This window comes from Carcharhinus amblyrhynchos, unplaced genomic scaffold (assembly GCF_965287045.1).
Source record: "Carcharhinus amblyrhynchos unplaced genomic scaffold, sCarAmb.v2.hapA scaffold_39, whole genome shotgun sequence".
Taxonomy (NCBI): Eukaryota; Metazoa; Chordata; class Chondrichthyes; order Carcharhiniformes; family Carcharhinidae; genus Carcharhinus; species Carcharhinus amblyrhynchos.
In genome coordinates, this window is record NW_027649780.1 from 8816236 (window position 1) to 8844172 (window position 27937).

The following is a 27937-nucleotide window of genomic DNA, read 5'->3' on the forward strand; positions in this document are numbered from 1 at the left end:
AGTGTCACTGTGTGTAATGTGCAAGTGAGTAAGAATTCTCAGCAAGGTTTAATCAACACTTTCTAATTGGAGATGTTCATTGCTGCAACCTCTCACATACTGAATAGCGGAATTCGGGCCAAGGTCAGTAGGGCGACATGGTAACACAGTGGTTCGCACTGCTGCCTCACAGCGCCAGGACCCAAGTTCAATTCTCGACTTGGGTCACTGTCTGTGTGGAAACTGCATGTTCTCCCTGTGTCTGCTTGGGTTTCCTCTGGGTGCTCCGGTTTCCTCACACATTCGAAAGATGTGCTGGTTAGGTGCATTGGCCATGGTAAATTCTCCCTCAATGTACCCAAACAGGTGACTAGGATGGCGACTGGGGGACTTTCACAGTAACAGTGTCATTGCAGTGTTAATGTAAGCCTCCTTGTGATACTAATAAAGAAACTTAACTTAAACAATTTGAGATTGAAGTAAAAGTTCTAAATCTTGTTGTAAACTCATTTCTGATGGACAGCGGTAACTGCAACCCCAGGAATTCAATCCAGAATATTAACCTCCAGCCTAGTTACTGGCTGTATTAACATCAGCAGAAACAAACTCCTGCTGTCAGAATGAAAGGACCTGGTTGTCAATAACAGCAGAATCCAATCCCTGCTGTCACTTGTGAACTCGCTGGTGTTTCAGTAATTGAGATGAATCAATGAATCCCTTCCCACACTCAGAGCAGGAGAACGGCCTCTCCCCAGTGTGAACTCGTTCATGTCTCAGCAGTTGGCATGAATCAGTGAATCCCTTCCCACACATGGAGCAGGTGAATGGCTTCTCCCCAGTGTGAGCTCGCTGGTGTACAGTGAGACTGCCTGAGTGTCTGAAGCTCTTTCCACAGTCAGTGCAGCTGAATGGTTTCTCCCCAGTGTGAACTCGCTGGTGTTTCAGCAGAGTGGATGAAAGCTTAAAGCTCATTCCACAGTCAGTGCAGCTGAATGGTTTCTCCCCAGAGTGAACTCGCTGGTGTGCCACTAGGTTCGAGGAATTAATGAATCCCTTCCCACACACGGAGCAGGTGAACGGCCTCTCCCCACTGTGAACCCGCCGGTGTAGTGCTAGATTGTATGACTGAATGAATCTTTTCCCACACACAAAGCAGCTGAATGGCCTTTCCCCAGTGTGAACACGCTGATGTAATGCCAGGTTGGATGACTGAGTGAAATCCTTCCCACATATGGAGCAGGTGAAGGGTCTCTCCCCAGTGTGAGTGTGTCGATGAGTTTCCAGTTTGGATGGGCAAGTGAATGCTTTCCCACAGTCTCCACATATCCACGGTCTCTCTGTGGTATCAGTGTCATCATGTCTCTCCATGCTGATAATCAGATGAAGCCTTGTCGACACACACAACACGTGTCCATTTCTCCTCACTGAATGGTGATGTTTTTTCAGGCTGTGTAACTGGTTTAAGCTCTTTCCACAGTCCGTTCACTGGAACACTCACTCGGGTGTGCGTGTGTCTCGGTGCTTTTCCAGTCACACTGATGTTTGAAATCTTTTCCCACAGACAAAACAAACAAACATTTCTCCTTCCACATTCCAAGTACGATGATATCCAGGTCCTCAGAATTGAGTGATTCTGTCAGATCTTGATGTGATGTTTAGTTTCAGATTCCCATCTGTAATCCTCAACTTCTAATAGCTGTAAAACCAGTCAATAAAAGTCATCACTGACAGTCCAGGATAGAAATTCTGAACAGACAATTCTAGTTTCTCTGCAATTTTTTCCTCTCAGAGTTGCAGATCCCCATCCCACACACTCTCCCTTAAAGTTTGTTTATTAGTCACAAGTAAGACTTACATTAACATTGCAATGAAATTCCCCTCATCGCCAGTACCTGTTTGGGTCAATGTACCGAACTAGCACGTCTTTCCAACTGTAGGAGGAAACTGGAGCATCCGGAGGAAACCCATGCAGACACAGGGAGAACATGCAAACTCCACCCGAGCTGGGAATCAAACCCAGGACCCTGGCACTGTGAGGAAGCAGTGCTAACCACTGTGCTACCGTGCCACCCCCACTAAATGTACTGGGATGATTTATGTTTATTTATTCATAATCCGGGTGTTTATGAAGCCTCATCGCCCGGATCCATTTATGTTTCCGGTTTGATTTCGGGCTCTGGATCCGCGCCATTCAAAATTTCCATTTAAAACCCGCTGGTTCCAGCTCCTCACCGCCTGCGGATCCACAAAGTGTTTCCAAATCCTCCAGTGTCTGAGCCAGGATGGGGCCGTTAACCTGGGCCTGTTCCCGGGAGGGAGTGAGGGAGAAGCCCCGCAGTTGCAAACCAGGGAGCTGACAATGATTCTGAAGGGTTTGCGGATCCACAAAGTGTTTCCAGACCCTCCCAGCCACCGCCTAACGCTGACTCCGCTTCTCCGGGACAAACAAGCGCCAAGGACAGCAATGACACTGCGCATGCTCCACATCACAATGCCCGGGGACTGATTGACGGCAGGTCCGGACCAATAAGAAGAGGGGGCGGGGCTGGAGGACGGAGCGGGAGCGGCCGGTCCTCCAACCAATCGGAGCGAATGAGGGGGCGGGGCTGGAGGACCGAGCGGGAGCGGCTGGTCCTCCAACCAATCGGAGTGAATGAGAGGCGGAGCTGGAGACCAACACGCAGAAGAAACCCGGTGAGTGCGGAGCGAACATTGCAGCAGCGGAGGGGGAGGCGCTGGAACCGGCGGCTGGATATTGGGGAGGGTCTGGAAACACTTTGTGGATCCGCAAACCCTTCAGAATCATTGTCAGCTCCCTGGTTTGCAGCTGCGGGGCTTCTCCCTCCCTCCCTCCCGGGAACAGATCCAGGTTAACGGCCCCATCCTGGCTCAGTCACTGGAGGATGGTTCACATCAGAGGATGGGGGAGGGGGACAATAAATAAGAGGTTACACTTTGGCCTCAAATCAATGAGGACTCTGATCTCTGGGAAGGAAGGAAATCCTGGGAGGATTCACAAACACCCGCTGGAGGCTCCAACACCCCCAATAAGACCCAGTCTGCAGACAGGAGCTGGAGAACTGAACCCATGATGTGGGTATGCCGGCGTTGGACTGGCGTAAACACAGTAAAAAGTCTGACAACACCAGGTTTTAGTCCAACCAATTTATTTGATAATAGACTCACAAGTGAGTCTATTATCAAATGAACTGAACCCAGACAGAGGAGAGGGAGGGAGAAAACTGGGAGTGGAGGAAAGAAAATTGTCCGTTCAGCGTTTCTATTGTGGGCTGATTTTTAAAGCTGTTTTTACACACGGTTACAAGTTGATGATTTACACACAGAAAACTCAACCCCAAGAGAAATATTTGTCTCTCTGTAATTTATATTCTGCATTTGTTGTGATGTTTTTTGTAAACACAGATTACAGCTTTCAGGAAAGATTAAATGCGTTGAAGTTGTTGCCTGTACAGAGTGACCTGCTTTAAAATTATCAGTGTCTTGGACAGGTGAAATGTGGAAAGAATGCTTCCACTTGTGACAGAGTCTAAAAGGAGGACCAATCAATAAACAAAGACTCATAAATACTAGATAGTTACTAATAAATCCAAGAAGGTAATAAGGATAAATTTCTTCACTCACTGGTTTAGAAGTACCAGAGAAATGAGTTGAGGAAATTGCTGAGATTGTTTCAAAAGGAAACAGGAGAAGCACACAAGAGGAATAGAAAAATCAACTGAAAGGCTGTGATGAGGTATATGGGACAGGAGAAGATGTGTCAAGTGTAAAGAATTAAACTGAATGGCTTGTTTGTGTCTTGTATATTCAAAGTAATTCACTGTAAACTCCTTTTCCAGAATATCTGCAGACGGGCGATTCAAACCAAACGTCTTGGGATCTGACAGTGTCACACAGTTCTTCAGGATCTGAATATCAAAGGCCTGTGAATGTGGAAGGAGAAATGTTTGTCTATTTTGTCTTTGGGAAATTACTCAACATCATTGTGACTGGAAAAGCCCCGAGACACAGATATCTCAGTTATTTTTCCACAGCTGGAGCAGATCTTTAACCAGTTACACAGTGTGAAAAAAAACACATTTACATCAGGTAGACACCGTACTCGTGTTCTTTGTGTGAACCTGGTTTCAACTGATTGTATAACCTGGAGAGACATGAGGACACCTGCACCATGTGAACAAGGAGCAGCAATAGGCCATTCAGCCCCACGGGCCAGTTCCGTCATTTAATAACATCATGGCTAATCTGATAGTGAGCTCAAATCTGCATTCGGCCTACACCCGATAGCCTGTCAATAATCATGGAGAAACCGTGGAAATGTGCGGACTGTGGGATGGGATTCAATTACCCATCTGAATTGGAAACCCATCGACGTATTCACACTGGGGAGAGACCATTCACCTGCTCTGTGTGTGGGAAGGGATTCACTCAGTCATCCAGCCTGTACACACACCAGCATGTCCATACTGGTGAGAGGCCATTCACCTGTCTTCAATGTGGGAAGGGATTTAATGCCTTATCAAACCTCCGGACCCACCACCAGGTTCACTCTGATCAGAGACCATTTAAATGTTCTGATTGTGAGAAGAGCTTTAAAAGCAGAAAGGATTTATTGCTTCACCAACGCACTCACACTGGGGAGAGGCCGTTCATCTGCAACATGTGTGGGAAGGGATTCACTCAGTCGTCCCACCTCCTGACACACCAAAGTGTTCACACTGATCAGAGACCATTTAAATGTTCTGACTGTGAGAAGAACTTTAAAAGCAGAAAGGATTTACTGATTCATCAACGCACTCACACTGGGGAGAGGCCATTCATCTGCCCCGTGTGTGGGAAGGGATTCACTTGTTCATCGCAGCTCCTGAAACACCAATTTGTTCACACTGATCAGAGACCTATCAATTGTTCTGAATGTGAGAAAACATTTAAAAGTAAAAAGGATCTTCTGAAACACCAGCGCACTCACACTGGGGAGAGGCCATTCACCTGCTCTCTCTGTGGGAAGGGATTCACTCGATTAGCCCACCTTCTGAGACACCGTCGAGTTCACACTGGGGAGAGGCCGTTCACCTGCCCCGTGTGTTGTCAGGAATTCATTGATACATCCGACCTTCTGATACACCGGCGAGTTCACACTGGAGAAAGACCTCACACTTGCCTCCTGTGTGGCAAGAGATTCACTCAGTCATCCCACCTGACTACACACCAACTTGTTCACACTGATCAGAGACCTTTTGAATGTTCTGATTGTGAGAAGAGATTTAAAAGTAAACAGAATCTGCTGAAACACCAGCGAGTTCACACTGGGGAAAGGCCGTTCAACTGTTCCATGTGTGGGAAGGGATTTGCTCAGTCAAACAACCTGCTGAAACATCAGCAAGTTCACAGGCAACAGCAAGGGTTGGATTCTGCTGTTATTGCTGCTGTTAATCACATCCAGGACTGAATAGTGTCTGGTTACCAGTGAGGTTCCACAGTTTTGTGGTATATATCAATGACTCAGACTTAAATGTAAGGGTCATGATTCAGTTTGCAGATGATACACAATTGTATTTGTGTTTAACAATCCAGAAGAAAGCCGTGGACTGCAGGAAGATATCAGTGGGCTGGTCAGATGGGCAGAAAAATGGCACATGGAATTCGATCTGGAGCAATGAGGGAGAATGAATTTGGGACATTAGACAAGACAAGTGAATGAACAATAAAGGGGATGATGCTGAGAATTATAGAGGATCAGAGAGAATTTGGAGTCAACATCCAGACATCCATGAAGGAGGCTGGACATTTAGATCCAAAAGATTAACTCTGTTTCTCCACACAGATGCTGCCAGACCCAACATATTCTGTTTATATTTATAAAATGCTAGTTAGAGCAAGCTAGAGAACTGAGCACAGTTCTGGAAGAGGGAAACCTCGAAAGCTTGTGAGTTTACTATCAAATAAATTGGTTGGTCTAAAACCTGGTGTTGTCAGACTTTTTACAGTTCTGGTCACCAGATTAATCAATTATAAAAGTATATGTCAAGTAAATCTTGTGGCAGAAAGCTGAAGCCAGTTGGCAAGTTTTTAATATCATTACAATCTGTTCAATTTTCAAATCTAATGAATGAAGGATTGAAGGATTAGGAGGGTTAGTGAAGGAATCATTTCACCCGGAGAGTCATGGGGATCTGGAACTCACTGTCTGAAAGGATGGGAGAGGCAGGAACCCTCATCACGTTAAACAGGAACTTAGATACGCAGTTCGGATTCTGCAGCACACAGAGGGACAGATCAAGAGCTGGAAAGTAGGACGAAACTGGACAATACTTTTCCAGCCAGCACAGACATGATGGGCTGAATGGCCTCCTGCTGTTCAGTGAATGTTCTATATTTCAGTTCTGACAGTTGGAGTTTGTTTCTACTGGTGTTAATAACTCCTTGAACTGGGCTGCAGTGTAATATTTTGGATAAATGCGAAATCGGCTTGATTAAAACACACCAGAGTAGCTTTTTATATCTTTCCCACTGTGTTATCTGATTGTACTCTGATTTTCTTATCAGTAATATAACTAATCTCAGTCACCCCAATCTGAGAATGACTTAGTAAATTCCTTCCCTATCAGCACTGCGAGCGTACCTCAAACCACAGGGACTGCAGCGGTTCAGGAAAGGCAGCTCACCACCACCTCAAGGATAATTAGGAATAGACAATAAAAATACTGGCCTAGTCGGTGACACCCACACCCCATGAAAGAAAATGTATGTTCAAACAAGACTTAATTAAGGCAGGACAGGATTCTTTGGATTATAAGTTTTACAACATTAAATTAACATTAAAATTATTATTAAAGGATAGGGGTTTGCCTATCAATCCAGGGAAATTTCCACGATGATGCTGGAGTGTGGCGACTTCTTGCAAGCTGTGCCCAGCAAACCCTCTAATTCTATCTTCTACTCGTTCCACGCTTCTAAAACTTTATTCTAACTCTTATGACTGTAACACTGTATTCTGCATCCTCTCCTTCTCTTTGTCTGTACAGCATACAAGAAACAATACTTTTCACTGTATGTTCATACATTGACAATAATAAATCAAATCAGACAGTGATTTTTGCAACTTTGCCTAGGTGTTGATCCAGCACAGCATTCCGCTCTCAAAACTCTGTCTCAGACACAGCCCCACTTGCTGACATGGACATGTGAATCTTGCCTTGAGTGAGTGTCTTCAGTAATCAGCCAGCAACAAATCATTACAGAGCCCTGGCTTTTAACCCCTGAGTGGCCAGCACCCTGTGTCAGAGTCAAGCTTTTCCTCAGTTAATAATTAGCTCAAGCTGCTGCTTGGGTTAATCCAATTTATTCTTCGGCACAGTGGCCACCCAGCCTCGGTACATCAGAGAAGAATACAAGAGAGCTAAAATCTCTTGATTTTGAAGTATTTTGCTATCCACTGGATCAAACTAAAGATTATAATGTACCATTCCTCGGGACCTTTATCAGGAATCTTTCATTATTAGAACAGTTTGTCTGAAATTGCTGTTTCTCACACAAACAGAGAGACATGTAATAATTCAACTTGACAAGTTTTGGATAAAAATCCAGTCTTTCCAATATGATTATTGATTCATTATTTACAACTTAATCAAGGTTCATCAATTGTACAATAATCTGTTTCATGACTGGTTACTCCCTTCATAGTTTGATTCACATATGTGGTCAATAAAGAAAACAAAATGAGCTATTTCATCACATCGAGTCATAGAGGTTTACAACATGGAAACCGGTCCTTCGGCCCAACTTGTCCATGGTGCCCTTTTTTTTGAACCCCTAAACTAATCCCAATTGCCTGCATTTGGCCCGTTTCCTTCTATACCCATCTTACCCATGTAACTATCTAAATGCTTTTTCAAAGACAACATTGTACCCGCCTCTACTACTACCTCTGACAGCCTGTTCCAGATGCTCACCACTCTCTGTGTGAAAAAATTGCCCCATGGATACTTTTGTATCTCTCACCTTAAACCTATGCCCTATAGTTTTAGACTCCCCTACCTTTGGGAAAAGGTATTGACTATCTAGCTGCTCTATGCCCCTCATTATTTTACAGACCTCTATAAGATCATCCCTCAGCCTCCTACGCTCCAGAGAAAAATCCCCAGTCTATCCAGCCTCTCCTTATAACTCAATCCATCAAGTCCCGGCAGCATCCTAGTAAATCTTTTCTGCATTCTTTCTAGTTTAATAATATACTGTCTATAATAAGGTGACCAGAATGGCACACAATATTCCAAATGTGGCCTTACCAATGTCTTGTATAACTTCAACAAGAAATTCCAACTCCTGTATTCAATGTTCTGACCGATGAAACCAAGCATACTGAATGCCTACTGCACCTAAGCTACACATCTTGGGATGCCAAGGGGCAACTTAGCATAGCCAATCAAGCTGACCTGTACATCATTGGCCTGTGGGAGAGAACAGGAGCACCCGGAGGAAACACATGCAGATCTGGGGAGAACATGCAAACTCTGCACAAACAGTGACCCAAGCCAGGAATTGAACCTGGGTCACTGGCGCTTTGAGGCAGCAAATCTCTTTTAAGGTTCCCCCTTGTCCTAACTCTAAACTCACATCTTACTCCAGTTTCTCTCACCTCCTCTTAGACTTCAGGATGGTGCAAGCAGGCATTTAAGATGCATTTTCATGAACACCTGAAATGCTATAGCATAAACTGGATTTGAACCTGGATCCCCGGAGCTGTGTGGCGTAACTGTTGTTCCATTCTTTTTGCTGCTTGATGCTCAGTGACAACATATAGAAGCCCTGCTCAGGGCTCTGACCCCTGGTCAGAGCTGATTGTGTAGTGAGGTTATCAATGGGTTTCAAATGTAAATTCCCACGCAATGAAGAGCAGAATCATGTGAGTTTTTTCCTGCTCCACCGTCTGAACCAATAACTGTCTGCACCAAGTGAAGTGCTGGATGATGGGATTGGAATAGATTGGTGTTCGATGGCCAGTGCAGACACGATGGGCTAAAAGGCCTCTTTTTGTGCTGTCAAACTTCATGAGGAAGGAGGGTTGTTGATGTGATGTCTGGCTGGGTGATATTTGGAGGAGCTGTCTCCCTGGGGCTGAACTAAAGCATTCCATAATAATGTGAGCCTTGTAAGGAGCTCTTGGCGACACATAAAATCTCCACGCTCTGCTGAGTGACACTTTTTTATGTATTTCAGCCAGTGTGGGGAAAGACCCTGAGTGACAGCTCAGGAATTTAACAGCCAGGTACTGTGAACTCACTCACAAATCACATATGACACATTGGAAGTTGCGATACATTCAAATTTTAACTACTGTTCATAGAATCATGGAATCCCTACAGTTCAGAAGAGGCTATTCGACCTATCAAATCTGCATTGACTCTCTGACAGAGTATCTCACCCAGGCCCTTTCCTCTGCTCTATTCCTCCAACCCCACACACTACCATGGCTAATCCATCTAACCTACACATCTTTGGACTGTCGGAGGAAACCAGAGTACCCAAAGGAAACCCACACAGACATAGGGAGAGCATGACAGACAGTCACCCAAGCAGGATTTGAACCCAGGTTAGGCTGTGTGGCCTGACTGCCGTTCCACTCTTTCTGCTGCTTAATGCTCAGTGACAACATACGAAAGCCCTGGTCAGAGCTGATTGTGTAGTGAGTTTATCAATGGGTTTTGAATGTAAGTTCACACACAATGAAGATCAGAATCATGTGAGCTTTTTCCTGCTCCACCGTCCGCACCATGTTGTTGCCTAACAAGAGGCATACACATGGTGGGTCATGCGTGGGCTGCTCTTGGATATTTTGAGAGTAGCCTAGTACTTCACGTCGTTTGTGTATACTTGAAACTGGACCAGCGGATGGGCACCACGACAGCTCAGTGACTATCACTGTTTGCTGTGCAGATACATGGATTTGGGCCAATGTCTGTGGCAGTTTGTGCATTCTCCCTGTGGTTGCGTGGGTTTCCTCCGGGTGCTCCGGTTTCCTCCCACACCCCAAAGATGTGCTCTCAAGCTGATTGGTGGAACAAATTGTCCCTAAATTATTCTCCCCTTAATCTGGTCTTCAGTGGGGGTACCATAAGCTGAGACATGGGTCAAGGGTGGAGGAGGAAAAGCACATTGTTAAGATGGCGGTGCGGGCTCGTTGGGCCAAAGGGCCTGTTTCCCGTGCTGTGTTGTTCTTTGTTTTGTTATTTACCAAATATAAAAATATTTTATGAAATGAGCAGTTTCCAATAAAATGAGTAAAATCCGAAACCAAAGATCACCAGCATCTCATTAACTTCATTTAACAAAGTGGAATGTGTTTAATCGACCTTAATGACTATTTTTATCTAGAACATTACTGACACAGAATATTAGAACATGTTTTTATTGGATGGTGGGCTAATATAACTATTAGGGGATTTGATATAAATCCTATCAAACGTTACATTTTCAATCCAGCTTTCCAAAGAGAGAATACAGTCAGCAGCAACTTTGAACTATCTAGTCAGTGAAAACAGAATGTCATTGAGGCAGTGACACACTGAGACCACACATGAGTCAGAGCCTTTCCACATTATGTTTATTTTAAAAATAAAGAACTTATAAACTTCCCAAGACAGCTTCTCCTGCAAATAATGTTCTATGTTCTATATGTTCTATGTAACAGCTGCACGTTCACCTCCTCCCTACTCACCATCCAGGGGTTACACATATGGCCTCAATCCCAAAGTGTCAAATAGTTTGAAATCACATTTTGGAAATGGAGTAAGGGTGATTTATTCAAAATAAATTGACACGATATATTTTATATATAGATACTAAGTTAAAAGATTTAATATATACACTGTATGTGGCATCTGTACTATCTTATCCATGTAATGAAGTAAACGCAACAAAATTCAACAAAATACAAAAGGTATTGTTACTGAGAGAATACGTCATCAATATTTGATTTAATTTATTGTTGCATGTACTGGGATACTGTGAAAAACATTGTTTCTGGTGCACTATAGCAACAAGCTATGCCGTTCATACAGAGGGGAAAAGGAAAGGATATGGTGCAGATGATAGTGCTGTAGTGTTGTCAAAAATGGACACTGAAGCCCTGAAAATTAGTGAGATCGCCAGAATATTAAACTCCAGCGAGTCATATCAGCAGGAACAAAACCACGTATCAATACTAAACAAGATAAACAGCAGCAGTAACAGTAGAATCTAACCCTTGCAGTCACTATTGAACCTGTTGATGTCTCAGGAACCATTGTGACTGACTGAATCTCTTCCCACACACAGAGCAGTTAAATGGCCTCTTAGTGTGAGTGCATTGGTGAGCCAGCAGGTTGAAAAGCTTTGCGAACCCCACGCACGGAGCAAGTGAACGGCCTCTGCCCAGCGTGAACTCGCTGGTGAGCAGTGAGGTTGGATGACCGATTGAATCCTTTCCCACACATGGAGCAGATGAATGGCCTCTCTCCAGTGTGAACTCGCTGGTGTAAAACAAGATTGGATGACTGCCTGAAAGTCTTTCCACAGTCAGTGCAGCTGAATGGCTTCTCCTCAGTGTGAATTCGTTGGTGTCTCAGCAGGGTGGGTAAAAGTGTAAATCCCTTCCCACACGTGGAACAAGTAAATGGCCTCTCCCCAGTGTGAATCCGTTGGTGTGCAATGAGATAGGTTGCCTGTCTAAAATTCTTTCCACAGGAAGTGCAGCTGAATGGCTTTTGAGTGTGAATCCGCTGGTGTGACAGCAGGTGGGATGACCCAGTGAATCCTTCCCCACACATGGAGCAGGTGAAAGGCCTCTCCCCAGTGTGAACTCGCTGATGTAATGTGAAGTTGGATGACTGAGTGAACCTTTTTCCACACTCAGGACAGGTGAACAGTCCCTCCCCAGTGTGAGTGCGTTGGTGTGCCGTGAGTGCTGAAGAATGCCTGAACCTTTTTCCACAGGTAGTGCAGCTGAATGGCTTCTCCTCAGTGTGAATTCGCTGGTGTGATGAAAGACCAGATAACTGAGTGAAAGCCTTCCCACACACAGAGCAGGTGAATGCCCTCTTCCCTGTGTGAACTCGCTGGTGTAATGATAGGTTGGATGACTGAGTAAATCCTTTCCCACATATAGAACAGGTGAATGGCCTCTCCCCAGTGTGACTGCGTTGATGGTTTTCCAGCAGGGATGGATAATTGAATCCTTTACCACAATCTTCACATTTCCACCGTTTCTCCATGGTGCCAGTGCCCCTGTGTCTCTCCAGGTTGGATAATTAGTTCAAGTCTTGTCCAAACATTGAACAAATGTATGATTTTTCCTTATATTTTGCAATGTTTTCTCAAGCCGAATAACTGGTTAAAGCTCTTTCCAGTCAGTTCACTGGAACACTCACTCGGGTGGGTGGGTGTGTGTCGATGCTTTTCCAGTCACTGATGTTTGAAATGTGTTCTTTTCGAACAGTTGATCATTTATCCTTTCACATTCAAAGACCGATGATATTCAGATCCTGATAAATGGAGTTACTCAACCCGAGCTTGATCTGACTTTTCTCATCTGCAAACCCTTCTCTTCTGATCTCCTGTAGAAGCAGTTCACAAACTCCGGCACAAACAAGAGCCAAGGCCAGCAATGACACTGCGCATGTCCCACATCACAATGCTCGGACGCTGACTGACGGCAGGCGCTGACCAATAGGAAGAGGGGGCAACTGGAAATAAGTGTGGGACCGGCTGGCCCTCTAACCAATCAGAGTGAATGAGGGGCAGGGCTGGAGGACCGCGTGGGAGCGGCTGGTCCTCCAACCATTCAGAGTGAAGGAGGGGCAGGGCTGGAGGACCGCGTGGGAGGCCAGTCCTCCAACTAATCAGAGTGAAGGAGGGGCGGGGCTGGAGGACCACGTGGGAGAGGCTGGTCCTCTAACCAATCAGAGTGAATGAGGGGCGGGGGGGCAGGTCGGGAGTGGAGCATGCGCGACATTGGTAAGGCGGTTGTGAGCCTCGCAATGGAGCGAGCGCTCTGAGCATGCTCAGTGTCAGTCATGGTGTTGGGGAGGAGATTGTGAACAGAGGGTAGGAATGGAAACCACGGCTGCACTGGAAAGGGCACCAACTTCTGGCTTCGGCCGCGGCCCCTGACTTTCCCATGGGAACAGGCCCAAAGGGGGCGGCCTCGCTAGCTGCCATCTTACGAGTGTGAATGAGGGTGATCAGAGAGGCGGGGCTTCCTCCCCGGTAATGAGCCTGGGTTAACGAGGCAACCGTTCGTCGCCATCTTGGGAGAGGAAATGGGTCTGGTTCAGATGTGGTGCAAGGGTGGCCATCTTGATAAGGGAATAGTGAGTGGGCAGGGCTTCTCCCAGTTGCGAGGTGCGAGTTACCCAGGCAACCGGCCGCGGCCATCTTGGAGCGGGTTCAGGTCTTTCCCTGAGAGACAGAGAGTGGGACTGACAAACTGGGGGAGAGAATATTCCAGAGAAACCAGACCTGTCTGCTCTCAATTTCTGTCCTGTACTCTTTGTGAGCACTCCTTTCAAACCATTTTCCAGGGGAGGATTTCCACAAATTAAAACAAACATCAAAATCTGACAGATTCATCAGGAGCTGAATATCATTGAATGTGGAAGTAGAAATATTTTTCTGTTCTGTCTGTGTGAAAAGATTTCAAACATCAACGTGACTGGAAAGCACCGAGACACACAGAAGCTAGAGTGTTCGAGCGAGCTAACTATGGAAAGAGCTTCAATCATTTAGACAGCCTGAAAAACATCACACCGTTCACACCGAGGAGAAACTGTACACGTGTTGTGTGTGTGTGTGGACGAGGCTTCAACTGATTGTCCAACCAGGAGAGACACAAGGGCATTGGCAGCATGAAGTGGAAATGTGGGGATTGTGAGAAGGGATTCAATTATGCATCCCGCCTGGAAATCCGTCAACACTGGGAACAGCATCACAGAGAGACTGTGGAAATATGAGGATTGTGGTGAAGGATTCTATTATCCATGTCAGCTGGAAATCCATTGACAGTCATGCTGGGGAGAAGCTATTCACCTCGTCTATGTGTGGAAAAGGATTTATTAAGGCAGCGAGCCTCCTGTCACACTTGCGAATTCACACTGAGGAAAGACCTTATAGGTGCACATACTGTGAAAGGAGGTTTAAACAGTCATCTATCCTCACTGCACATCAGCGAATTCACACTGGGATGTGACCATTCAGCTGTTCCGTATCTGAGAAGAGATTTACTCAGTTATCTCACCCTGCTAACATTACCAGTCCTTCATCCTGTTAATACACCAATGCATTCACGCTGGGGAGAAGCGATTCATCTGCTCCAAATGTGAGAAAGGATTTAACTCAGTTGTCTGGCCTTTGGCCACACCACAGAATTCACACTGAGGACAGGCCATACTCCTGCTCTGTCTATGGGAAGGGATTTACTCGGTTATCTCACCCTGCTAACATACAGAGAAATCACACTGGGAATAAGTCATACAGCTGCACTTCTTGTGGGAAGAGCTTCAGGTCTTCATCCAACCTCAGTGCACACAAGCGTGTTCACGCTGGGGAGAAATCATTCACCTGCTCTGACTGTGGGGTGGAATTCACTCAGTCAGCCAACCTGGTGGTACACAAGAGAATTCACACTGAGGAGAAACCATTTAACTGCACCTCCTTTGGAAAGAGCTTCAGGCAGTTATCCACACTCACTGCACACCAATGTACTCACACTGTGGAGACGCCATTCACCTGCGCTGTGTGGGGGAAGGGATTCACTCAGTCAGCCAGCCTCATGTTACACCAAGTTCACACTGAGGAGAGGCCGTTCAACTGCATTCACTGTGGAAAGAAATTCACTTTGGTTCAGACAAGAGTTTAACCAATTAAGGCAAAGGCAGAATTCTCTGGATAGTAAATTTAAATAAGTTTATTCATGAACAAGGTTTACTGAATCACTTTAAGACATTGGCTTTTATAACTTGAAGTGGGTGATCAATCTGAAAGGTTAAACCCTCTCTGGCTCCTTCTTTGAGAGGACTTTTTGTGGAATTCAGCCTTGGAAGTTTGGCTCCTCCTTTGACAGGAGTTTCCTTGAAACTAGGCTCACAGGGAAGACCTTTGGAACCTCTGCTTTTATCCCCCTACATCAGAATTGGGTCTGTTTGACATGACAATTGGTCAATTTGGTTAGATTAATTGGATCCCCAATACTTACACCACTTTTCCCTTCATCTTAGTCAGGAATACAACAGAATTGTTTCACACTATCCCTTTATCTGATTCTATACAGTTTTATCTTGTTCACATAGTTTCAAATATTGAAAGGTTTGAAGGTCTCTCTTGCCAGTACATTAGTACATTTATCTTCATTGCACATTCTTTACGTACGCAGCAATAAGCTTTTACATTTTTACAGTAAATAAAACTCAGTCTTTTACGATAACCACTGATTCATTAATTGTAATTGAATACAATCATCTGTTAGTGACTGGGAGCTAATTAATACAGGATTCTTTAATTCATTTGGTTAATACAAGATTCACTGGTTCAAAAAGACACACAATGGAAGATAATAGGTTTCTTTCTTATTCACCTTGATCAGATCGAACAATTGACCTTGTTCTTGAGCCAGATTTGACGGAATATAATGTCCTGCAGCTTATCAAAATGATAAAAGAAATTCTTAGTTTAAACAATTTCTGCTGGCTATACAGTTTGCACAAGCATTTAGATGAATACAGCATTAATTTTTAAAATAAAGCTTCATTCACATGTTAGAGTTTAAGATGGCTTCCTTGACCTTGTTACTTAGAATGTTCAAAGAACAATACAGCACAGTATCAGGCACTTTGGCCCACCAAGCCTGTGCCAATAGAGTTTCTATCTCTCTGTTCACCTCTTATCTGTCTATCTACCTTGGACATTGCTAATGTGCCTGCTTGCATCCCTTCCACTGGGAGTGCATTCCAGACACCCAGCACCTCTATAGAGTCATAGAGGTTAACAGCATGGAAACAGGCCCTTTGGCTCAACTTGTCTATGCTGCCCCTTTTTTTAAATGACTAAGCTAGTCCCAATTGCCTGCATTTGGCCCATATCCCTTGATAGCAATCTTACTCGTAACAGTCTAAATGTTTTTCAAAAGACAAAATTGTACCCGCCTCTACTACTACCTCTGGCAACTTGTTCCAGACACTCACCATGCTGTGTCTGAAAAGTCACGCCCCTGGACCCTTTTGTATCTCTCCCCTCTCATCTTAAACCTATGGCCTCTAGTTTTACACTTCCCTACCTTGGAAAAAGATATTGATTATCTAGCTGATCTATGCCCCTCATTATTTTATAAACTTCTATAAGATCACCCCTAAGTCTCCTATGCGCCAGAGGAAAAACGTCCCAGTCTATCCAGCCTCTCCTTATAACTCAAACCATCAACTCCCAGAAGCATCCTAATAAATCTTTTCTGCATTCTTTCTAGTTTAATAATATCCTGTCTATAATAAGGTGGTAAAAAGTCTGACAACACCAGGTTTTAGTCCAACCGATTTATTTGATAGTAAACGCACAAGCTTTTGGGTTAGTCCCTTCGTCAGGTGAATGGAGAGTTCTGGCCTCAGACAGAGCATTTAAAGCACAGACAGTTTACAGATTACTGATTAGATTGTGAATCTTTACACCTAACCTGCTGTTCAAGTCTTGAAGTGGCTGACAATGTGCGTGGAAGGAGCACTGATCACAGGTTAAAGAGATGTGTATTGTCTCCAGACAGTACAGTGAGTGAGGTTTTGCAAACCCAGGCAAGTGTTGGGGGTTACAGATAGTGCGACATGAACCCAAGATCCTTGTTGAGACCGTCCTCATGAATAAGGTGACCAGAACTGTATACAGTATTACAAGTGGCCTTACCAATGTCTTGTGCAACTTCAACAAGATGTCCCAACTCCTATATTCAATGTTCTGACCAATGAAACCAAGCATGCCGGATGCCTTCTTCACCACCCTGTCCATCTGTGACTCCACTTTCAATGAGCTATGAACAAGTACCCCTAGATCTCTTTGTTCTACAACTCTCCCCAAAGCACTACCATTAACTAAGCCCTACCCTGGTTCGATCTATCAAAATGCATCACCTCGCACTAAATTAAATTCCATCTGTCAATCGTCAGCCCACTGGCCCAATAGATCAAGAACCCACTGCAATCCGAACTAACCTTCTTCACTGTCCACTATGCCACCCATCTTGGTGTTATCTGCAAACTTAGTAATCATGCCTCCTAAATTCTCATCCAAATCATTAATACAAATGACAAATAACAGTGGACCCAGCACCGATCCCTGAGGTACACCACTAGTCACAGGCTTCCAGTTTGAAAAACAACTCTCTACATCCACCCTCTGGTTTCTATCATCAAGCTAATTTTGCATCCATTTAGTTACCTCACATTGGATCCCGTGAGATTTAATCTTATGCAACAACCTACTATGTGGTATCTCATCAAAGGCCTTGCTAAAGTTCATGTAGACAACATCAACTGCACTGCCCTCATCTACCTTATTGGTTACACCTTCAAAAAACTCAAACTTCTGAGACATGATTTTCCACTCACAAAGCCATGCTGACTGTCCCTAATGAGTCCTTGCCTCTCTAAATGCCTGTAGATTATGTCTCTCAGAATACCTTCTACCAGGGTACCCACTACAGATGTGAGGCTCTTTAAAGTGCATCAAGGTAGATAAATCCCCAGGGCCTAATGAAGTGTATCCCAGGACATTGTGGGAGGCTAGGGAGGAAATTGCAAGTTCCCTAGCAGAGATATTTGAATTGACATCCACAGGTGAGGTGCCTGAAGATTGGAGGGTGGCAAATGTTGTGCCTTTGTTTAAAAACGGGGAAGCAAAGTTGTGAGACTGGCCAGTTCAGCAGAAAGAAACTCACTGACCCTCCCACCTCAACTGTCAGAGTGAACATATTTCAGTGCTGGATGTGATTAACAGCAGCAATAACAGCAGAATCCAACGACTGTAATCAATTATGAACTCGCTGGTGTCTCAATAGGGTAGATGATTGAGTAAATCCTTTCCCACAGTCAGAGCAGGTGAATGGTCTCTCCCCAGTGTGGACTCGTTGGTGTCTTCTCAGGTTGGACAAGTCTTGGAACTGCTTCCCACAATCAGAGCAGGTGAATGGTCTCTCCCCAGTGTGAACACGCTGGTGTTTTTGCAGAGTGGATGAATCTTTGAATTTCTTTGCGCACACTGTGCAGATGAACGGCTTCTCCTCAGTGTGAATTCGTTGGTGTGTCAGCAGATGGGTTGAATTTTTGAATCCCTTCCCACAGTCAGAACAGAAGAATGACCTCTCCTCAGTGTGAACCTGTCGGTGTCGCATCAGGTTGGATAACCATCTAAACCTTCTCGCGCAGTGAGAGCAGCTGAATTGTTTCTGCTCAGTGTGAACTCGCTGGTGTGTCTGCAGGTTGGATGACTGAGTGAATCCTTTTCCACACTGAGAGCAGGTAAACGGCCTCTCCCCAGTGTGAGCTCGCTGGTGTGTCAGCAAATCGGATAACTGATTGAATCTCTTCCCACACTCAGAGCAGCTGAATGGCCTCTCCCCAGTGTGAATTCGCTGGTGTGTCTGCAGGTTGGATAACTGAGTGAATCCTTTCCCACACTCAGAGCAAACAAATGGCCTCTCCCCAGAGTGAACTCGCTGATGTATCTTCAGGGTGGATGAATGTTTGAAACCTTTCCCACATGCTGTGCAGGTGAATGGCCTTTCCTTCATGTGAATTCGCTGGTGTGTCAGCAGGTGTGTTGAATTTGTGAATCCCTTCCCACAATTAGAGCAGGTAAACGGCCGCTCCCTGGTGTGAATACGTCGATGAGTTTCTAGTTTTGAGGGGGTTATGAATCTCTTTCCACAGTCCTCACATTTCCATGGTTTCTCCGTGGTGTAGGTGTCCTCGTGTCTCTCCATGTTCAACAATCAAATTAAGTTTCCGCACACAGGACACACATAGGGTCTTTCCCGGCTCCAAATGGGAATGTTTCTTCAAGCTGTGTAACTGGTTAAGGCTGGAACAATCATAAGAACATAAGAAATAGGAGGAGTAGGCCATCCAGCCCTTCGAGCCTGCCCCGCCATTCAATAAGATCATGGCTGATCTGTCGCGGCTCAGTTCCACTTTCCCGCACTCTCCCCATAACCCTTAATCCCCTCTCCTATCAAAAACCCATCAACCCGCGTCTTAAAAATATTTAGCGAGGCAGCCTCCACCACTTCAACGGGCAGAGAATTCCAGAGATTCACCACCCTTTGAGTGAAGAAGTTCCTCCTCAACTCCGTTCTAAACCGCCCCCCTTTTATCTTGAGGCTGTGCCCCCTAGTCCTATTGTCAAAGTTCAAAGTGTGTGTGCTGATGCTTTTCTAGTCACATTGAGAATTAATAACTGATGAAGCTGATAGAGCAGACAATTATTTCTCCATCTTGATTCAAAGGCCACTGATCTTCACTTTGCAATGAATCAACTGAATCTTTCAGAACCTGATGCAACGTTTGAGTTGAGATTTCTGGCTTAAATCCTCACTTCTAACATCTGTAAAAGAAATTGGCAAAAGTAATCAGCGTTAGTACAGGATAGACATTCAGAACAGACAATTCTAGTTTCTCTGGAGCATTTTGTCCCCCTTTCATTCCCCAAAAGCTGTAAGTTTCCATCTCACACATTGAGAGGCAATTCCCTCGTGGTATTATCGCTAGACTATTAATCCAAAATTCAGCTAATGTTTGGGGACCCAGGTTCGAATCCTGCCACAGCAAATGGTAGAATTTGAATTCAGTACAAACATGTGGAATTAAGAATCTATTGATGATTGTGAAACTATTGTTGATTGTTGGAAAACCCCATCACTAATGCTTTTTAGGGAAGGAAATCTGCCATCCTCACCTGGCATGGCCAACATGTGACACCAAAGGTACAGTAATGTGCTGATTCACATTGCCCTCTGAAACACCCCAGTAAACCAATCGGTTCAAGGGCACTGAGGGATGGGTAATAAATGCTGGCCAGCCAGCGATGATGTGGAGATGCTGGCATTGGACTGGGGTAAATACAGTAAGACAATTCACAACACCAGGTTAAAAGTCCAACAGGTTCATTTGGTAGCAAAAGCCAGCGATGCTCATGTCTCATGAATGAAGAAAAAATAACCCTCCATTCTCATTCTGCTGGATATAATATTGAGCCTCCACAGGCTGATTGACAGAGTTGGGCCAAACTTTCCAGAGCCTACAACCTCCCTAGATTCACTCCCTTTCCCTTTCGTTGCAGCAAGTCAGCAATTCCCCCAGAATGAGAAGAAACAGAAAGGGGGAAAAAAGAAAGTATTTTACTCACAGATGTTGGCCTCTTTTAGGTATGGCTTGTTATCCAACTGACCAACAAAAGAGGAAATTTCAGTCTGTCTGAAGTTCAATCTGCATTGTCACAAAGCTCGCGCTCTTATTGCCTGGAGGGCCACAGTCCTTCCGGTCCTCCAACTCTTCCCATTGGTCAACAATTCAACGTGACGGTCAGAGGGTGGGCTCTTCCCCCGGAACATGCACAGATTCCCCTCTCCCTTGGACATGCGCAGTCCCGGGCCGTGGGGGAGGGGAGATGACCGAGCGGCTTCTGCCGCTTGACTGGAAACCTTGGCTCGAGGAGGGGCAGAGGGGAGGGCAACAATGGGTGGGGGCGGGGCTCCCGGGTCCGCGCAGCCCCGGCATGCGCACTGGGACCCGCAGCCGTCACCGCGGAGCAGTGATTCCTAATGATTGTTTCAATTATGGCTCCGCTGTGACGTCACAAAGCGGAAGTTGGCCAGTGATGATGTAATTTAAACAATGTCTGAGATCACCACTTGTTGGTCAGATCCCCTTTTCAGCGCAGTGCAACTTGGAGCACACTGTTAATTAACTGGCTGTTGGGTTACAAGTCCTTCACGGCTCTTATCACAAATTTATGATGAAATAATTTAAATAATGCCTGAAAAAACTTTACTTCTTGGTCTGACCCCTTTTTCAGTGCAGTGCTATTTGGAGTATACCATTACTTCATCAACTATTAGGTTGCAAGTCCTCACAGTTCTTATGATGAAATAATTTAAACATAAGAACATAAGAAATAGGAGCAGGAGTAGGCCATCTAGCCCTTCGAGCCTGCCCCGCCATTCAATAAGCTCATGGCTGATCTGTCGCTGCTCAGTTCCACTTTCCCGCTTTCTCCCCATAACCCTTAATCCCCTCTCTTATCAAAAACCCATCAACCCGCGTCTTAAAAATATTTAGCGAGGCAGCCTCCACCACTTCAACGGGCAGAGAATTCCAGAGATTCACCACCCTTTGAGTGAAGAAGTTCCTCCTCAACTCCGTTCTAAACCGCCCCCCTTTTATCTTGAGGCTGTGCCCCCTAGTCCTACTGTCTTTTTTGAGCGGGAAGAGTCTCTCCACCTCTATCCTATCCATCCCATTCATCATCTTATACGTCTCAATGAGATCTCCCCTCATTCTTCTAAACTCTAACGAGTACAAGCCCAGTTTATTCAGCCTCTCCTCATAGCTCAACCCCCTCAACTCCGGTATCAGCCTAGTAAACCTCCTCTGCATTCCCTCCAAGGCCAAAATATCCTTGCGCAGGTGCGGCGCCCAAAACTGCACACAGTACTCCAGCTGCGGCCTCACCAATGCCCTATACAGCTGCAGCAAGACCTCCCTACTTTTATATTCAATCCCCCTCGCTATGAAGGCCAGCATCCCATTTGCCTTCCTGACCACCTGCTGCACCTGCAAGCTGGGTTTTTGCGACTCATACACAAGAACCCCGAAGTCCCTCTGCACCGTCGCCTGCTGCAGTTTTTCGCCCCGTAAGTAATAGTCCTTCCTACCATTCTTCCTACCAAAGTGGACCACCTCACACTTGCCAACATTAAATTCCATTTGCCATTTCCTGGCCCATTCGCCCAGCCTATCTAGATCCTTCTGCAGACTCTCCACACCCTCCGCACAATTTGCCGTTCCTCCAATCTTGGTGTCATCAGCAAATTTCGACACCCTACACTCGGTTCCGTCCTCCAGATCATCTATATAAATGGTAAAAAGCTGAGGCCCCAGCACCGACCCCTGGGGCACTCCACTAGTCACCATCCGCCAATCCGAATAGCACCCGTTGACCCCCACTCTCTGCCTCCTATTTGACAACCAATCCTCTATCCACGCTAACACCCTACCCCCAACTCCATGTCCCTCGACCTTCTGCAATAACCTCTTGTGAGGTACTTTGTCAAACGCCTTCTGAAAATCTAGAAAGACCACATCCACCGGCTCTCCTCTATCCACCGCCCTAGACACATCCTCATAGAACTCCAGTAAATTTGTCAGACACGACTTCCCTTTAATGAAACCGTGCTGCGTCTGCTCTATCAAGCAATTCCCTGAAAACACTTCTTCTTAACCAACTACCTACCACTGTTTGTTGATTGATTGCAGGTTCTGGTATCTCAACTGCTGAACACCAGCCAGTCCTGGAATAAGTTTAATTTTAACTCATTCTAAGTAAATATTCTCACCCGGTCCTCTGTTGAGACCCTGCTAAGCAGCTTTAATGGTTCATTGTAGCACAAACTGAGCAGTCACAGGAATGTGGTCGAGATAGTCCAGTCCCATCATGCCTCACATTCAATCTGCAGTCCTTCAGTTATATGTGCCTGTATATAGCAGTCTTGGCCACTGTCAACCCCAACACTGCCATTTTGAACTGCTACAATGCCTGATATGTAAGTACACCCACAGTGTTATTAGGGAGGTATTTCCAGCCACTCATTCCAGATTTCCTCAAGACTGTTGGTGGATACCAGACTGATACATTTCATTCAACCACACCCAAGGTGAGTTATTCAAATCTCTTTATTGTACAGAACAATATATTCACAATATCTTTAAAACAGAATTCAAATATTCCAATTTTGATTTCAAGTATTAACATATTCTGTTAGTTTGTTCTTTATTGTCAATGTCAAGCTGGGGTTGTTCTCCTTGAAGCAAAGGAGGTTGGGGAGAGATTTGATAGAGGTGGGCAAAATTCTGACAGGTTTAGATAAGGTGGATAAAGAAAAGCTGTTCCCATTAGCTGATGGGACAAGGGTGGGGGGGACACAGATTTAAGGTTTTGGACCAGAGATGCAGGGGAGGATGTGAGGAAGAATATTTTGACATAGCAAATTGTAATGACCTGGAACTGGCAGCCAATGACAGTGGAGGAAATGGAGACAATAAACAATCACAAAGGAAATTGGATGGGCATTTGGGGGGTTTCAAACAGAAATGGTGACTAAATAGCTCTGAACTTCCGAATACCCTGTCACTCTGTGATCCTTGTGAAATTTGAAACCAGGTATTTGCAACAGGACTCAAAGAGCATCAACCCACTGGAGGCAAAGTTGTGAGACCAGCCAGTCCAGCAGAAGGTTGTGAATCTGTGGAATTCCCTGCACAGTGAGCAGTTGAGGCTACCTCACTGAATATTTTTAAGGCAAGATTAGATAAATTTTTAACAGTAAAGGGATTAAGGGCTATGCTGAGCAGGCAGGTAAGCGGAGTTGAGTCCACAAAAAGAACAGCCATGATCTTACTGAATGGCGGAGCAGGCTCAAGGGGCCAGATGGCCTACTCCTGCTCCTAGTTCTTACGTTCATATGTTCTTAAAGTCACCCTCTGCCCCTCCCCAATGACTAACTGTAAGAATGAACAAAATGCAATCCTTGATGTAACTGAGAGCAGAAACAATAACTGTAGAATCGAACCCCTGGAATCACTCATGAACTTGTTGGTGTCTCAGCAGGGCGGACAAAATTCTTAATCCTTTCCCACACTGAGAGCGGGTGAACAGCCTCTCCCCAGTGTGAACTTGCTGGTGTCGCCGCAGGCTGGATGAGTCAGTGAATCCCTTCCCACACTGACAGCAGGTGAATGGCCTCTCCCCAGTGTGAACTCTCTGATGTCTCTGCAAGCTGGATGAGTCAGTGAATCCCTTCTCACACTGAGGGCAGGTAAATGGCCTCTCCCCAGTGTGAACTCGCTGGTGTCTCCGCAGGCTGGATGAGTCAGTGAATCCCTTCTCACACTGAGGGCAGATGAATGGCCTCTCCCCAGTGTGAATTCGCTGGTGCCTCCTCAGGCTGGATGAGTCAGTGAATCCCTTCTCGCACTGAGAGCATGTGAACGGCCTCTCCCCAGTGTGAACTCGCTGGTGTGTCTGCAGGTTGAATGAATGACTAAATTCCTTCCCACACTGAGAGCAGGTGAATGGCCTCTCCCCAGTGTGAACTCGCTGATGTGACTGCAGATCACATAACTGACTGAATCCTTTCTCACACCGAGGGCAGGTGAACGGCCTCTCCCCAGTATGAACTCGCTGGTGTGTCCGCAGGTTGAATAAATGACTGAACTCCTTCCCACACTGAGAGCAGGCAAATGGCCTCTCCCCAGTGTGAACTCGCTGGTGTTTCTGCAGGTTGGATGACTGAGTGAATCCCTTTCTACACTGAGAGCAGGTGAATGGCCTCTCCCCAGTGTGGCTGCGCCGATGAGCTTCCAGCTGAGATGGGGCTCTATATCTCTTTCCACAGTCCACACATTTCCATGGTTTCTCCATGGTGCAGGTGTCCTTGCCTCTTCCTTGGATGGACAATCAGTTGAAACCTCGTCCACACATACAATGCGTGTACAGTCTCTCCCCGCTGGAAATGGTGTGATAATTATTCAGGCTGTGTAACCGGTTAAAGCACTTTCGTCAGTGCACTGGAACACACTCACTTGAGTGTGGCAGTGTATTGGTACTTTTCTAGTCCCGCTGATGTTTGAAATCTTTTCAAATTGACAGACCAGACAACCAATTCTCCTTCTAAATTCAAAGGGCAATATTATTCAGGTCCCAAGGAATATGACTCTATCAGATCTAGATGTGACGTTTGAGATTTCGGTCTGAAATTCCTCTTTCAATGAGCTGTAAAACAAGTTCACAAAATCCATCAGTGTCAGCACAGGATAGAAATTCAGAACCACAATTCTAGTTTCTATGGAACATTCTTTCCTCTCGCAATTCCCAAAATCTGTAAATATCTGTCCCATACACTCTCCCTCCATTCTCACTCTGCTGTATCTAACATTCACCCTCCCAATTCTCCTGAAGGTGCTCATTGAGGCTGATTCACAGATCCATGCTCTCTGCTTCCTATCCTGGATACAGAGATCACAACAAATAGGAGCTGCAGTCAGCTATTTGGCCCAACAAGCCTTTTAAACCATTCAATGAGATAACTGGCTCATCGACTTCAGTGTCATTCTCCCCACACTAAACCCATATCCCTTGATATCTTCAATGTCTAGAAACCAATCAGTCTCTCTGCTGAAAAGGCTCAATGGCTGAGGAGTTGATAATTCCAAAACTTGACCACATTCTTGAGTGAAGAAATCCCTCCTCATCTTATTTCACATTCGTTTTAAAAGCCTTCGAACTTCTCTCAATCGCTTTCCCCAAAGTGCATCAACTAATCAAGAAAAGTGCAGCAAAATCGAATCTTTTACTGATAGAAGTTTTTTAAGGCAACAGAGCAATCTGAAGCCGTTGGCGTCTCGACAGAGCAGAGTGAATCCCTTCCCTCACAAGGAGTAAAGGATGTCACTGTCTTCCAGAGAGAGAGAGAGACCTGGACCAACCTTTCCAGAGTCTGCAGCTTCCCTTTATTCATTTCCTTTCTCTTTAGTTGCTGCAAGTCCCCAGTTTCCCCCACAGTGAGAAAAGAAATGGAGAGGGGGAGAAAAGAAAGACTTTTTCTCACAGATGTTCCAGAGCGGAGGAAGTTTGAGCTTTTCTGAAGCTCAATCTTCATGCACGCAAAGCCCGCGATCTGATTGGCTGGAGGACCAGAGTCCTTCCGGTCCTCCAACGCTTTCCATTGGTCAACACCGCTGCAAGCAGGTGGGGGAGGGTGGCTTCCGCACATGCGCAGCTTACCCTTCCCTTGGACATGCGCAGTCCCGGGTCACCTGCCTGAGCGGCTGATATAGCGGTCTCCGAAGCGCGAGGGATTGTGGGAGCTGTGGCCGCCATTACTCATCCGGAGCCCAGACACCAAACTCCTGGGATTGGGATGAAAAGTGCGGGTGGGGAGCATAGCGACCCCGCCCTGACACACAGGACATGTGGGGGAGTCATTGTATTGGATTGAGAAGTTCCCTTAGCAGTTTGTTCACTTCATGTGGAAAGAGTTCATCTCCAAACTCCTGGGACTTAGTCCTTAATTTGACATATACCCCCCTCAACACGCCCTTCCCTCACCTCCCTCTGCCCTTCCACCTCACCTCCTCTCTCCTCCCCACGCCCCTCGCCTCTCCCTCCCTCCTATTATCTCCACCTTCTCTTTACCCTGTCCCCCTTACCCCGACAACGCCTCCTCTCCGGGCCACCCCTCCTCCCACGCACTCCCCATATCGCCCTCACCTACATCTTACATTTCCACCCATGCACTCTCCCACCCCTCACCCCTTGGAGAGAACATGCTTAATTAATCTACGGAGGCAAGACAGAAGTTTTAGTTCTACAATTCCGATCTTGCCTATGTAGGTTTATTATTAAATCCACACCCAAAAATTTGCCTGTCAGCTAGAAACTGTTTGTTCCTCAAACAAGTAAACAGCCTTGTTGATATTAGAACCTTGATGTGGAGCAGTTGACTAACAAGTGATTTTACTCTAATACATCGATCATCCCTTTTACTAAATCTATTCATTCATTCTGACATTTGCCCCCTTTTGGTCATTGGCCCAGTCCAAGGTAGCCAACTTCCTTTCCCTTTGCAATCTTCTTCTCACAACTAATTTTAGATATAATTGAAGTGGTATAATTGGATATAAAAGCTGTGATAACATATAATTGCTGTATAAATTGCATAGACTTAATAAAATTCACAAGCTGTCCCTTCACCAGTATCCAACTTGTAATTAATTCTTATTAAGTATTATTTGTCCCTTGTCTTCATTTGCCCCAATCCAAAATTCCATTTACTTTAATATTGTCTTACAGTCAGTTTATCTATGGAGTATGTGTCAGTGCCTTTATCATTTCAAAATCATTTCTCACTTTTCAGGCCATATTACCATTTTATGCCAGGCTGTTTGTCAAGTAGCTGAGCAAGTTCCATTAGAATCCTAGAATCATTCCAATGCAGAATGAGGCCATTTGGCCCATCGAGTCTACATTGACCACAATCTCATCCAGATCCTATCCCCATAACACCACTTATTTACCCTGCTCGTCCCCCTGATTCTAAGGGGCAATTTACCATGGCCAATCAAACAAGTGCACACATCTTTGGACTGTGGGAGGAAACCAGAGCACCCAGAGGAAACCCACGCAGACTTGGGGAGAACTTGCAAATTCCGCACAGACAGTCACTCAAGGCCATAATTGAACCCGGATCACTGGTGCTGTGAGGCAGCAGTGCTAACCACTGTGCTACCATGCCACCCTTCATTCTTCAGTGCAGCTGCACCGTGTACTCTCAGATGTCAGTTCATTCCCAATTTACAAATTACTTCTGCAATCTCACATCAGTCTTCAAATTCCTTCTTCAATGCTCTGTTGGAGTCTCACCTTCATAAGCCATCTTCACACATTTTCCCTCCCTGCTAAATGTTGTCACTCATTTTATTGTAAACAGTGTTCTTTGTCATGCTTATTTGCATCTCTCTGCCCTCCCCCCAAATCAATGTTTTGCATTTGTGGAAGGTTAATCAGGTTTTTTGGGACTGTGCTGTGTATTTTATCAGTCACTTTCATCATCCTGAATTCCACTGTCTTACAAAGGATGCCCCATTCAATAATT

The 27937-nt window shown here is 45.4% G+C and overlaps 3 protein-coding genes across 3 annotated transcripts in view; 1 reads left to right on the forward strand and 2 right to left on the reverse strand.

The window, feature by feature from the left end:
• Nucleotides 1-561: 561 nt before the first annotated feature.
• On the reverse strand, nucleotides 562-12323 carry LOC145363629 (uncharacterized). The gene is made up of 2 exons (XM_080218821.1): nucleotides 11384-12323; nucleotides 562-1295 (listed from the first exon to the last, which is right to left on the reverse strand). Exons 1-2 carry the CDS (start codon nucleotides 12246-12248, stop codon nucleotides 646-648), a joined length of 1515 nt encoding a protein of 504 aa, XP_080074947.1. The 5' UTR covers nucleotides 12249-12323; the 3' UTR covers nucleotides 562-645.
• On the forward strand, nucleotides 3507-5895 carry LOC145363654 (uncharacterized). Its single transcript, XM_080218852.1, has 2 exons — nucleotides 3507-3733; nucleotides 3837-5895. Exon 2 carries the CDS (start codon nucleotides 4298-4300, stop codon nucleotides 5444-5446), a length of 1149 nt encoding a protein of 382 aa, XP_080074978.1. The 5' UTR covers nucleotides 3507-3733; nucleotides 3837-4297; the 3' UTR covers nucleotides 5447-5895.
• Nucleotides 12324-17695: 5372 nt separating the features above from the next.
• LOC145363616 (uncharacterized) overlaps nucleotides 17696-27937 on the reverse strand; it is a 64749-nt gene continuing 54507 nt past the window's right edge. The window contains exons 8-9 of the mRNA XM_080218797.1: nucleotides 18470-18788; nucleotides 17696-18385 (exon numbers count right to left, since the gene is read on the reverse strand). Coding sequence (XP_080074923.1) covers nucleotides 18038-18385; nucleotides 18470-18788 — 667 coding nt within the window. The 3' untranslated portion in view covers nucleotides 17696-18037. The remainder of the gene's footprint in view (nucleotides 18386-18469; nucleotides 18789-27937) is intronic.